General features: G+C 45.2%; 1 protein-coding gene across 11 annotated transcripts in view; it reads left to right on the top strand.

Annotated features, from left to right (window-relative positions):
- Positions 1 to 13,505, top strand: part of SYCP1 (synaptonemal complex protein 1) — a 142,022-nt gene that overhangs the window by 117,918 nt on the left and 10,599 nt on the right. For 9 of the 11 annotated variants that reach the window (XM_053250414.1, XM_053250412.1, XM_053250413.1 and 6 more), the window contains 3 exons: positions 7,819 to 7,893; positions 9,545 to 9,604; positions 9,773 to 9,922. In XM_053250414.1, coding sequence (XP_053106389.1) covers positions 7,819 to 7,893; positions 9,545 to 9,604; positions 9,773 to 9,922 — 285 coding nt within the window. Of the gene's footprint in view, positions 1 to 7,818; positions 7,894 to 9,544; positions 9,605 to 9,772; positions 9,923 to 13,505 lie in introns of those variants that run through there. The other 2 variants (XM_053250411.1, XR_008307234.1) reach the window with 2 other exon arrangements.

Here is a 13,505-nt window from a genome sequence, read left to right as displayed (position 1 = left end):
CAATCACCACTGTCCTTTTGCTAATTCCATTACTTTCCATACAACCCTTCCAATATATATAATCTATCTCTCTATATAATTCTCTAAGGCGTACCCTGTTGTTAATCCTGTGCATGGCAGCTCTCGTGAGAGTTTGCGAGCAGAAGCACCTGATTGGGCAGTGGGAATTCCATATGCAGATAGGGAGGAGGAGTCTGTGAAAACAGAAGCACCATGGTGATTGGGCAGTGGGGATTCCATATGCAGATGGGGGAGGAGCCTGTGGCACCGTGGTGAATGGACAGTGGGGATTCCATATGTAGATAGGGAGGAGGAGCCTGTGATGGTTAAGGTCAGTTGGAATGCAACTATTACTGGTCAAGATTTTCTTGATTGTAGAAGAGAGGAATCTATATATATAAAAGGATAGTGGACAGGGGTCTGCAAAGAGAGGGGTTGTGAGGGAGGAAAGCCCCTTCAGGAGAAGAAAGCTGCTGTAGTGTGAATTAGATGAGGAGACAAGATGAACAAGATCTGTTAGCTCAGGAAGGGAGAGAGAAAAGAGAGAAAGAAAGGGGGAAAAGGGAGGGGAAGAAAGACAGAGGGAAAGAGCAAGTGGAGGAAGGGCGAGGGATAGGCCCAAGCTTGTCAGCGGCCTGAGGGGAACAAGCAACCATGGCAGCTGCAGCAAGGAAGGGCCCAGTCAACCACTGCTACCGTTTGGGGCTACCGAGGCCATTTGCGGAGGGAGGCAGGCAGGCAAGGGACAGGCCTGGACCTATCAGCAGCCTGAGGGGAATGAGCGATGGTGGTGGTAGCAGGAAGGGCCCAGTCAACTGCTGCTGCTCCTGTGGGGAGGAGCAGGAATGAGGGTGAGGGTGGGGAGGTATCTGGGGATAGGGGGCTACAGCCAGGCTCAGACTGGCTCACAGGGCATATTCCCAGTGTGCCCCACCGCACTCGGCAGCAGTGAATACTCCCACCCTTAAGTACCCATTCTGCTCAAAACCCGGCACCCTCCCCACATACATTCCACTGCCCTCTCAGTGCCCCCAGTCTGGCCCTGGCTGCAGCTTGGCCAATAGGCGCCAGCAACACTGCAGCTGCAACCAAGAGAGGTGAGGGAGATGGAGTAAAGGGATGGAGGAGTGACTAAGACGTATGAGGGGGCTGGAAGAAACCAGATAGAGGAGGAGGAGCAGGAGTGTAGCTCAGGTGAGGGTGGATACTATAGATCTCTGAGGTGAGGGTGGTTGTGACAGGGTGTGAGGGGAGCAATCAAGTACTAGTGCGCAGATGCTCTGCACGGGTTAAGCTAGTTTAAATAATATCACAAACATACAGACAGACAAATAAGCAACACAACTCCCATTTTGTCACATCCCTTCCCCACTTCTTCTCAAGCAGAACACTAATCTTTCCCCAAAGTTCAGTGTGCAGCAATTCTTAGGAAATGAGGAGAATAAGCATTCTGCCATATTGGTATTAGGCCCCTCTTTTTCCCCAATTGCCTGTCTGCAAATACTCCAATTGTGTCCATTTTTACATGGTCTAAGAAGTAGCCTCCAAGTTGATGCTACTCAGTATCTTCTTTAATTCCACCAACAAACAATTTTTCCACAGTAACCTGTGCCTCAGACTTTCCAGATTCCTCTCTGGCTACTGCTCTTTTAGGTTTATTTATTGTTTGTTTGTTCAATTTTTGTACTGCCTTTCATAAGGCATCCCAAGTTGGTTTACAAAAGTTAAAATACAATACAATTTCTTAAACATTTTTACTACTACTCTGCTGCTCTTACATCTACTCTACTGCTCTTACAAATGAGGACTGGCAACTACTGCATCAGCTTCAGCCATGAAAAAGAATCCTTGTACACATTTGCTTGCACGGTCCCTCATTATCATACAATCCGTTAGTTTCCCCCCATTGTTTGTAGTTGTTCCTCAAACTTTCTTCTGTTTCAAATTTTAAACTGCCAATAAATAGTTTGCAGAACTTCTCCTTTGCCCTCTTATGCTTAACCTCACTCACCCTGTCACTATCCCAGTAATTGGTAAAGATTGCATAGCAGCTTTCAACTTCTGTCCAGTTTTCCCTTTGCACTGAGATATTTCTTTCACAAGTGGGACAGTTTTTAACTACATCCTGTGCCATTCTAGATCAGTAAAAAATTGCCAGCAACCTTGTATGAGCTCTCCTCATGCCTAATGTCCCACACAAGGTACATAGTGTTCCAATTGTAGCAACCTTAGTTGAAACTTCTCTGGCATAAGTTGCTTGACAGAAGTCCCAGTCTCCTTTTCATAGGCAGGTAACCAAAGCAGTTATAACAAACCTTGCTTCCGAATCCATACCACTTATTCTCTGAGCTACTCTGTAAAAGGGATCTCTTGGTTCAAGGCTAATGCTCTTAAACCCTCTAAACTGAGGTCCCACATGATTTCATGCCTAAATCCTCATTGTTTGTTTGTTTGTTCACTGCCCCTTAATTCTGTATCTGATTCCCTCATCTCTCATTCGAAGCAATATCCTCCATAGTACCCCTCTCCACACTCACAGAATGTTCCTGACTCACCTCCTGCAGGTTCCCCATCCTATTTTCCACTTCATTTGTCTCACTGTACTCTTGGCTGACCCTCTGGCTGGTCACTTGTCAAACCCCTGTCTTCATGAGAAGTTGTCTTTTGAACACTGTGTTTCAGAACACAATTTTGAGCATCTGCTCCCAACACATTTCTCCCCAACAAAACAGGTACATCTTCAATATGTAATAGTTCCCCTCTGAGGCATGCTATCATATTTCTTCCAAGTCTCCTTTGACCAACCTGGATGTAAATCCCATATAATCTTCTTCAGGTAGCCCCCACTTCTCCACTGCTGTTTCAAAGGTCATTCCTAGAAGGAAAGGGAGTAAAATCTTTAGAAGTGATCTTTGCTGGCTGCTGCAACTTTAACTGCAACATCTCTCTCTCATGTTTCATCCACTCTGCTTACAACTGGTGCTGTGCTTTCTTGTACTTCCATTCTCAGCCTCTGTTCTTGCCTCTTCATCTTCTTTTCTTCCAACTGGTGCTCTTTCATCCGCTCTTCCAACTGTTATTGGTGATGCTGCTGTTTCAGCTGCTCTTCTTCCAGCTGGTGCTGGGCTCTCCTATCCTACAACTCCATCCTCAGCCTCTCTTCCATCTCTATCATCTAGATTTGCTTTATCAGCACTTGTTTATACTCTGGTCCTGCTGACCACCCCTCACAGGTACATTAGGCTCCTTCACCATCAGAGCTTCTTGCAATTAACAGTTCAAGTATTACTAAGGCTGACACAGTCCAATAAGCTGAGCCTTATTCATGTGTTCTAGCCTTGCTGCCATGACTCTACAGAGGCCACTCAAACTAAAATCCCTTGGCTTTGTCTTTAATTGACCAAACTCCTTAATATATCAAATGCTTGCCTTATTTTTCTGTCAATTGCATCACATCCCACCACTGGCCCTCAGGAATGATGCCACACCTTGAGGTTTTAAGATGTTAATCAGCCACTGCAATCACCTGAGGTAAATTTCAGCTCTCACCCTGAACCCTCAAGTGTCATAGTGCTGCTGTGCCACCTTGACACCACAATCCTTCTGTCCCTATGTGGAAACTGACAGAGAATGATGCCACTCAGGATAGACAACAACCAATTCTTTTATTCTTGTTTGAACATAAAAAGAAAACTTTTCTCTTTTTCACAGAGCTCCAGCACATCTTCCAACTATTAAGAGAACAATCCCAACTCTAACTGACTTTAACTGTCACAGACCCTCTTTCCTCATCTGCATACGGAATTCCCGTTGTCCAATCATCACTGTCCTTTTGCTGCCTCCATTACCTTCCTAAACCTCCAATATAATCTAAACCATATCATAAACATAAATATATGTTGGGGTTTGTGATTATTTAGCAAAGCACCAAGCAAGCTACCAATCCTGTTACAGAGTGCAGAGTTTAGTTGTTGCAGCAATTTGCAAACCCAAACCCAAATAAAGACAGGACACATGTAGTTGGAAGAAACTAGGGCCACTTTATTGAATAAATTACAAACCTGCAACAAAGAATTGAACTAAAGTGCAGGTACCCACTATGTGTGTCAATCTCATAAGAGGTATGCCCACAGGAGGGCGAAGGACCGGGCTTTGATTCGGCTCGGAACCAGTCTGAACCAAATCTCTACCATGAGGTTACCCCCAGCGAGGGGATACATGCCAGCCCACCTCAACTCAGGTCACAAGGCACTGAGTGACGTTCACTGGCATGCATCTGAGTGAGAGCAGATCCAGCCTGAGAGTCACAAGATCACCAAGCCTTCTTCCGTATTCCCACTCACCATAACAGCCCTCTAGCCCAACACCATTACAAATTAACCTACCCTGACCCACACTGATCTGCAAAGTGACCAAATCACCCAGTGACAACCTTAACAAAGTCAGTGAGAAGTAGGTGAAAAAAGGCCCCAACCACAGCCAATCCGTAGAGACCCAAAAAATTCCTACTTGGCCCCAAAAAGTGACCTGAATGTCCCTCACTGTGTCAAGGGACGGGTGGGAAGGTGCCTGCCCGCAGAGCAACTGAGAAGGAACCCAACAGAACTGGCTGCTTATGCAGGCACTCCTGTTCTCTGATTGGTCCACTCACAACATGTGATGGGGGACCAGTATGGCGGCCTGCATGCCTGCTTCCCAGGCCGAGCCCACAACTCCGCCCCTGCTCACCCAGTATCGTTGCGAACGCAGCAAAGGGGCCAGGGAGTGGCTTTAAGTAACACATATGGAGATCACTGTAGGGTCTAAACTGAATTGATTTATTGGTAAAGTACATTTGAGATAGGAAAGACCTATCCTATCTATCAGCTACATAATGAATAGGTAGGGAGAGGGAGAGAGAGATGTTTCCAACTTCTCTCTAGGAGGAAAGGAAGAGAACTTACTCACTATAGGAAGTACCTGAGGAGTCAAAGCAGGGATCATAGAGTAGAGGCAAGTAGGGACAGGTAAGGAGACCCTCACTAGCTACCTCCCAATGCCCCTAGTGGTCATTAGGATAGTTGGTGCAAAAGGTCGATGCACTGGAACTCCATCTCCAACAATATAGACAAATAACACAACCCGACAATCTACTTTAAAAATAACTAGAATTCTGCAACTTATGTAAACCTATTTTCAAAGAGTGTGTCTACAACAGCCCATTTTTCTATGGCATGTCAATGAACATAGTACAATCCTCTTCATTATCAAGTTGGTCTGGAAAAGCCAGAAAGAGAACCTGGGATTCTTTGCAAGCAAGCAATTGCTATTCAGCTGAGCCATAAAACCAAAGCTTGAGTCTACCACCACCCACAGGCACATTTAGCCACAGACATTGGGGATTAGGTCTGTGGCCTCCTGTCTGGGGGTGGGTCCAAATGTTCTGGGGGGCCTTGCCCTGCGGCCGCCCCATGCCCGCCGCCCCAGTTAAATCTTTTCTTTCACTTTTTACAATGGCGGGGATGGGGACGGTCACTTGAGGGGAGACCAAAACGGGGGAGCCACCCCAGGCGGTGGCAAGAGCTCCTTCCCTGAGCCCACCTGCCCGGATTGGACCATTTTTGGCCCATTTAGGGACTCTAAGCAAACAGACAGAAAGGGGGAGGGAGGAGACAGAGAAAAGAGGGAGAGCTTCCTATCTCTCCCAGCACCACCACTCCACACTTTCTTGGAGTTCCACAGGGGATCTGCTGGATGCAACTTTCAGGGTAAACTTTGCAAAACTCTTATTTAGGTCGCCAGGATCTGGAGCTATAATGGCTTGGAAGTCAGTGCCTCTGAAATCAGTGGGGTTTAATTTTAAACCACTTAGACAATCCCATGTGTCCATCCTCAGGAGCATGCCCACTAGAGCCGAGTCGGACTTACTTCCGAGTAAACTTGCATGAGATCGGCTTCTACCAGCCTTTTGCAGCTGGTGCCTAGGAGAAAGGCTGCAAACCACCCTCTCTGTTTTTGTTTCCCTTTTCCAAAATACTCAACTAAATTACAGCTGGGTGTTGGGGTGGATTATGGCCTAGAATTTCCAGAAAAAGAATTCTCTTCGCCACAACCCACCTCTCTCAACAGATTTCGTCCCAACTTATTCCAGGCTACTTATCTTAAGGTTGCAATTATATGGTGGAAAACAATGAATTCCTTCCTTCCTTCCAAACTTCTAACACAAACCAATCCTAAACACACACTTCCACCTATTTCTGTAGCATTAGTTTCCAACAGCTCGATCCTAAACATATTTGCTCCGAAGTTAATTCCTGTTTACTTTCCTTCCGAGTAAACATATATTTCCTCCCGAGTAAACATGTTTAAACCGGGATGAGCCAGCACTGTTATAAACGGTAGTTTTGGTACTTGGATTCCACACACATTGGGAAGGAAGGCATCCCAAGTGGACTGACTTCCAATGCAAAGCTTTGGGAAAGAGAGACAGGTCAGGGAATCAAGAAGTTGCGCTGTAGGAACACACCTACAGAGGATTACTCTGAAAGGTTTTTAATAGACTGTCTATAGGAGATGAGCAGAAGATGAGTTTGTGAAGCCTGTCAGGGTCTGAAATATCTCTCTGGAAAAGGTAGTTCTCAAAGATTCACATCCAAAATAGTTCCAGTCTCCCATTATGTGGGAGAAACTGGAAGGCCTCTATTGGCTAGGTTTAAAGAACATCTTGCAGACTCAAAGTACATTAATAGGGAAAGACCTTGGTCAATACACAAGAGAGACAGACACAAAGGATGCCACTTAAAGTGTGTATTTTGGAGACAGAACGTTGCACACTTAAAAGAAAATATCAGAGAAGCATTGTACATTGATAAACTAAAACCTGGTGTTAATAGTAAAGAGGAAGGTAAAGAATTTCTCAGTTATATTGGCCTCTAAAGGGTGTACTGTCTAACTTTTTCCTTCTCCCCACCACCCCCTTATTAGTTCTGAGCTTGGAAAAGTGTTCTATCTATTCTCCCCCATTCTTTTCATCAGGTTCAGGTGATTGGCTGGGAGAGTTTCAGTTTTGCTATACAGTCCACCCTCGCCAACCGCAACCTGAGTATCCACAGTTTGGTGACAATTTTTTCAAATTTGGGTGGGGTTTGGGGTCATTTCTGGGAGTCAAGGAGCCATTTCCAGGATTTGGGGGGGGTGATTTTGGGGGAGTTAAAGGTAATTTTGGGGGGTTCAGGGGGCCCTTTCCGGGGGTCAGGGGAGCCTTTCCGGGGGTCGGGGTGGTTTTTCTATGTTTTACCTTATTTTTTTCTGTCTTTTCCGACTACGATTCTCCTAACTCCCTGTTTGCTATGCCTCGTCAACCGCAAATTCACCAACTGCAAGGGTTTCCAGGAATGGAACCCTCGTATAGGAACTGTATAGGAACGCTGGTTGTAACACTGTTAAACATCAAGCATTGAAAATGATGAACTGTTTCGAGCTGTCATCATGCGTATTCCATGGCCACTATACCAGCTGATTCACTGCTATAATTGACAAACAGAGCATCCCCCCACTGCAAAAAAGTTAAAAAAAAAATCAAGAAAAAATGATCCCATTGAAATGCATAGGGAATGAGACCTCTTAAAGCTAGAAAAAGCATAGAGTCATGGCAAGATAAGACGTTCATATACTTGCAAACTGTAAGCCCTTATTATATTACACAAAAGTATAAATACATTTAAAAGATACGACAATAAAAAAAAGAATTCCTAGCAATATTGGCCTTTAAAATGGAACTGTTATTTGTTTTTAAAAGCTGAGGACCATGTCAATGCATGTTTAAATTATCCTTTTTAGGAAAATGAGCTTTCATGTAAGAAAAATGAACTTTACTCACTTCAGGAGCAGCTTAAAACAGAAATAGAAGATAAGGTATATCTTATATTTTATTATTATTAAACACATTGAGGTCATTTTCACAACCAGCCCTAATTGGTAGGGCAGCACTAGCCTGGGTAGTGCTGATTGTGAGAACCGCTGGGATCAGTTCAGATCCCAGGGCTCCTCTGCCAGATAGCCCAGGTGAGAGAGGAGGGTGCATGCACTGCAGTTGTGTGAGAGCTTGGGCTGCTGGCTGCCCAAGCTTCCATAGAGCCGGGTGGAAGGAGCAGCCCAGTAGTGGGGAATTCCTTAATGCACTGTGTTCCTTGAGCAGTGTATTATGGGATCCTGGAGGATTCTGCCAGGTTTCTCCTGTGTGCCTCATTGCTCCAGCAGCACTTGTGCGCTGGTCGTGTGGGCGTATGAGACTGTGAAGCCCAGAAGTGGCCCTGATTGTGTAGGAATACACATAAGCTTCTGCCTTTCCCCCAGCCCTCCCCAGTCCTGGCATAAAATAGTTGTGTTAATGACCTTATTGGTTGACATCCTGACTAAGCATTCACCCGCGCATCCAAAAGAAGCATCCCTGCTGCTGAGAGCTTCCTGAATTCCACAGTGCCTATAGCAGGGGGGCAGGGTTCTACCAACCTCTCTTTCACCTGGAAGCGCCCAGCACTACCTGAAAATATATATCTGGAAAAAAGTAAAAGACTGAATAAATAGCCATCCAATGCTTTAAAATAAAACAGAAACAAAATGAACAGCCTGACTTATTTATGGGCAGAAGGAAACAGTGATTATTTAAATTCAGAATCAGGCATGTATGTCCTTTGAGGAGCAAAGGTGGGTACATACGTGAAAGTAGTGCTTGCCTTGGAAAAAGCCCACACCCACTCCTTTTTCCACATATGTCTGTATATGACTTCAGTCAATTACTGGATCAGAGAATCAAAACACGAATGAAGCCCTAAAAATCTACCATGATGGCTGTCAAAGAACCACAGCAGAGAAAACCAGTTGCCTGTTGCATTCCTTGACACAAGCCCAATTTAAGTTATGCACCAATCTTTTCCCATTCCCCACCAATTTTTCTTTGAGCCCTGCCTAATCTCCCCCTGGTATCCCTCTCTGCTTCCAAGATGTACAGAGCATGCCAGACAATTCCCCCATGTTGATATTCTCTCTCACCACCCAATCACCCTCACATCTATGTTCCCATAGAGGTTTATAGGAACATAGGAAGATGCTTGCATGCATCAGACCATTGGTCTGTATCTATCTGTCTATCAATGTTTTTAAATTTCTGGTTGTTTTTATTTCTCTGTAAACTGCTTTGACTCCATCACACCCACAGTTCCTAGCTCGGCATAAATAGCTTCAGCTCTTAACAACCTTTTGTTAAGAGAGTAGTATCTTCTTCATTTTCTCTTGTTAACAATTTAACAAGGCAGATAAAAATTCTCTTGGGACTACAGTGGAGATTGTGTGTGTGTGCGTGCACACACATGCGAACTCACGCACACAGAACAGTGATATCATGTGATGCTGTGAATGAGGACAATTACCCTGGGAGTCACTATGTATCAATCACAGATAAATGTACCAAAGGTTGCACTCGTACAATCTTGTTCTAAGCAAAAGTTAAGTTAAAATGGAAAATTTAACTTTTTAAACACTTGCATTATATTTTGTTTTTCCCCAGGAAAGCCTGGTAAGAGAAGCAAAAAAGAGTGATATTTCTAGAACAGAAAAAAAACACAAGGTGACTAGTTCTGTTTTTCAAAATGTCTTATACTTTGTTATAATGTAGCATTAGGCTTGATTTCCATTTTAGGGAAAGTAGTAACACTTTTTAGTTACATTTGTCATTCAGATAGTTGTGTTTCTTCTCATTCTTATTCAGTGTTATTCTTACTGTAATTCATTATAGAAAACGCAAACATCCTTTCTGGAAACTCCTAAAGCCAGTAGCTTAGAGTCTTTATCAGTTGATTTCAAAAAGAACATGTCCCAAAACGTCATACCTAACAATGTGAGCAAGTTGGGGAACACAGCAAAGACTTCTTGGACACCTGCCAAGGTTTGTTACTTAATATATTTCATATTTTCTCTGTTTTTTTTCAATAAAGTATTTGTTCAGCATTTGATTTGAGATTCCCTGCAACAACAAACTAATAACTGTTAGATCTGGATTGTGATCCGTTGTATCCATAACAATGGGTTCTGTGCCTGCACAGTGACCTCACAGACTGACTAACTAACTCCTCATGGCACCTCCAACTGCCATGCACGTGACCGTGCTCCTACTATCCCTTGCGGTTGGGGCGCGTTATATTCAGTTTCTGTTAGACCGCCGTTGCGTCTACACCTTCGGACTATTTGCTCCTCAGGAAAGAATTGTTATTGGATAATGACTCGGAACGGAAAGCAACTAGTGAATTGGATAGTTTGGACTTTGGACTGTACAAGGATAACATTTTTGGATCTGCCTTAAAACAAAAAGTATACAAATGATGTCTGAGGCAATGTCTGCCAAACCCAAGACTACTTTCAAACACTGCTCTGAGTGCTGCGCAAAATTACCAACAATGGACACTCATGATGCGTGCTTGTTATGCCTAGGAGAGCAGCATAACCCAGTGAGCTGTAAGATCTGCTCTTCATTTTCTAAACAAACTTTAAAGAACAGGGCGCTGAGATTGAGGGCTGCGCTTTATGACGATGCACTGCGCCCTCCGACGCCAAGACCCTCGACGTCGACTTCGATGGTACCCACGGTGTCGACATCGGGGTCGGTCTCAAAAGCCTCGGTACCGGGGCAAGACCCTCCTCTGGTGGATTCTGCTAGTCAGCAGTCTAAAGCCACCGTGGTACAGGAGTTCAAGCGGCCGGATGAAGTGGAAAAGAAACGCCACCGGCATAAGCGACACAAGCATAAATCAACCACAGACGAAGAGCCGGAAGGCTTGCCACCCCAAAAGTGGACAAAAAAGACCCAAATCCGCAGCCAGACTCTGTCGCCAACGGCGGTTCAGTCAGAGTGTGAGGACTGGGATTCCACAGCAGCGATCTCACTGTGGGTGACGATCTCGCTAGAAAGTTTGGAGCGCAATACGAGAACGCTGTCGCCATCGTCTCAGCCGACGGTATTGGAACAGACTGCGTCAGTATCGACATCAGGACCAAACTCAATGTGGAGCGTTGTCGAGGCATCAACATTGAGAGAAGACTCAGCATCGAAGTATGCATCAACATCGAAGGGTGCATATCAGCGGTGTGGCACAATGGAGCTCACCCCAGCTCATACACCAATAGTGTCACCCGCCACAACACCTCGACAGGTTTATTGCATGGAAGACTATTTAGATTTTGGAGAGAAGGCAGCAGCAGACCAGGCTACAGGGAATCCAGGGATGAGGACAGACTTGCTGGCTCTCCTAGACTCCACGTATAGCACTCCATCAGGATCAATGTTCCGTGGTTTTGCTGGTACTGAAGTCGACCAAGGCACCAGCAGGACAGTGCTTTCAATACCGAGGACGCCGATACCGAAGACTCCCTTGATGTCACCAGGACAGCTACCTTCAATGTCACCAGTACAACTGCCCCAAATGTCACCAATTCGACCTGCTACATTATCGAGGCCCATCCAAGTATCGGCAGCCACTAGCCCAATAGGTTTTTTGAGGCCACAGATGACAGATAGGTCGACATTGACCAGACCATCACCATTGTTTGTCCACCCAACATCGACACAAATGGCTCATTCGTGTGGTTTTACACACACACCGTCGGTGGTGTACCCTCTTGATTATGCGGACTATAAAATTTGGAAAGCGCAACAGGAGGCTGGACTCCTACAGCCATCGTTACACCAGGATAGAGGTGTGATCGCCACCACATCTGCTCCAGCAGCCCAGGGTCCTCCAAAATTGATGGCTTCTGATCCAAGGCCTGCACCTTCTGGGTCAGCAGAACCTAGGTCTGAACCTCCAACTGTGGTGAAAAGGAATAATATTCCTACCACACCTATTGGGATACCAAATTCCGGGGATGCAGATTCCTCAGACACCTCTGACACTGATGATGAGGACTCTACAATTCCAATAGAGCCGCTAGAACCAGAATTGCCGGCTGATGTACCTCCACATACTTCTGTGTCACCAACAGAGGAGTTAAAAGCTTACCATATCCAGATACGAGAGATGGCTGAGGCCCTAGGTCTTGAACTGAAACAACCAGAGTTAGATTTAAAGGATCCAGTCTATAACTAGGGATGTGCGAAATGTTTCGGATACAAAACGTTTTCTACCCAAAACAGCCTGTTTCGGGTGTTTTGTAGACAAAACAAAACACCCATTTTCCAGATCCAAAAGTTTTGTATACAAAACAAAATGTCCCTGTTTCGGCTACAAAACCTTTTGTTGTTTCGGACCTCCATTTTGTACTGATCTCTGAGTCAGTCTCCATTTTGTGTTTGACATCTCTTTGAATTTCTCACCCTTCCAGCCTTCTGATCGGTGACCTAAATCATGGGCTGACCTGCTGACAATTCCCTCCTTGTTCCCCATTGGCTCTTTTGCTTCTTGCCACTCTTTACTGACCCCACATTGGCCAGGGGAAGGGTTGCTAACCCATGAGGTGCTGGGTTCTGTTGTTTCTGTGGTGTTCTGAGTGTAGATTCTCTGGTAGCATATGAGAGTGGATTCTTGTTTTTCACTGAAAATCTCATATGCTACCAGAGAATCTACAATGAACACCTCAGAAACACAAAACCCACTACCCCAAGGGCTTGTGGGTATGGAAGTGGTTGGCACCCTATGTGCACTACACAACCCCTTGCTCTGGGAAACCCCAGTGCCCCCCAAGTGGAATTATGGGGCTGCTGAAACCTCCATTATTCCCTATGGGAGAAATCTTAAAAGGCACGTAAACTTCAACAATTCACAGAAGATCAGCCCTTTGCCCAATGGAGAGGAGAACTGGTCTTGTGGCAGAGCATGACTTGTCTCCATAGCTAAGCAGGATGTGCCCTGGTTACATATGAATGGGAGACTTGATGTGTGAGCACTGCAAGATATTCCCCTCAGGGGATGAAGCCGCTCTGGGAAGAGCAGAAGGTTTCAAGTTCCCTCCCTGGCAGCATCTCCAAGATAGGGCTGAGAGAGATTCCTGCCTGCAACCTTGGAGAAGCCACTGCCAGTCTGTGAAGACAATACTGAGCTAGATAGACTCAGTATATGGCAGTTCCCTATCTGACTCAGTATATGGCAGTTCCCTATGTTCCTAATTCTTTTGAGATAATTCTGGAAGTTTCCTTGCCCCCAGTGGGCACTACCACCCACCACACTCTGCTCTGGGTCATCCCTTTCCCCTTGATTTGAAGCGATACATTTGCTGGAATCCCCATTATTCCCTATGGGAAAATTCTTAAAAGATGTGTAAACTTAAAAAATTCACAAAAAAATCAGCCCTTTGCCTAATTCCTTTGAAATTTGGGTGGTAGCTTCCACCCATTGGACACGACCACCACCACCCACTCTTTTTGCCCTGGGACCCTTTTTTAAAATCCAAATCGATTCGGATTCAGAAGATTCGGCTACAAAACAAAACAGGGCTGATTCGGATTCAGAAAATTTGGGTACAAAACAAAACGGGGGTGT

The sequence above is a fragment of the Hemicordylus capensis genome, chromosome 4, assembly GCF_027244095.1.
Source record: "Hemicordylus capensis ecotype Gifberg chromosome 4, rHemCap1.1.pri, whole genome shotgun sequence".
Lineage (NCBI taxonomy): Eukaryota > Metazoa > Chordata > Lepidosauria > Squamata > Cordylidae > Hemicordylus > Hemicordylus capensis.
The sequence above is the reverse complement of the archived record's forward strand: the minus strand, read 5'-3'. Positions and strand labels throughout refer to the sequence as shown.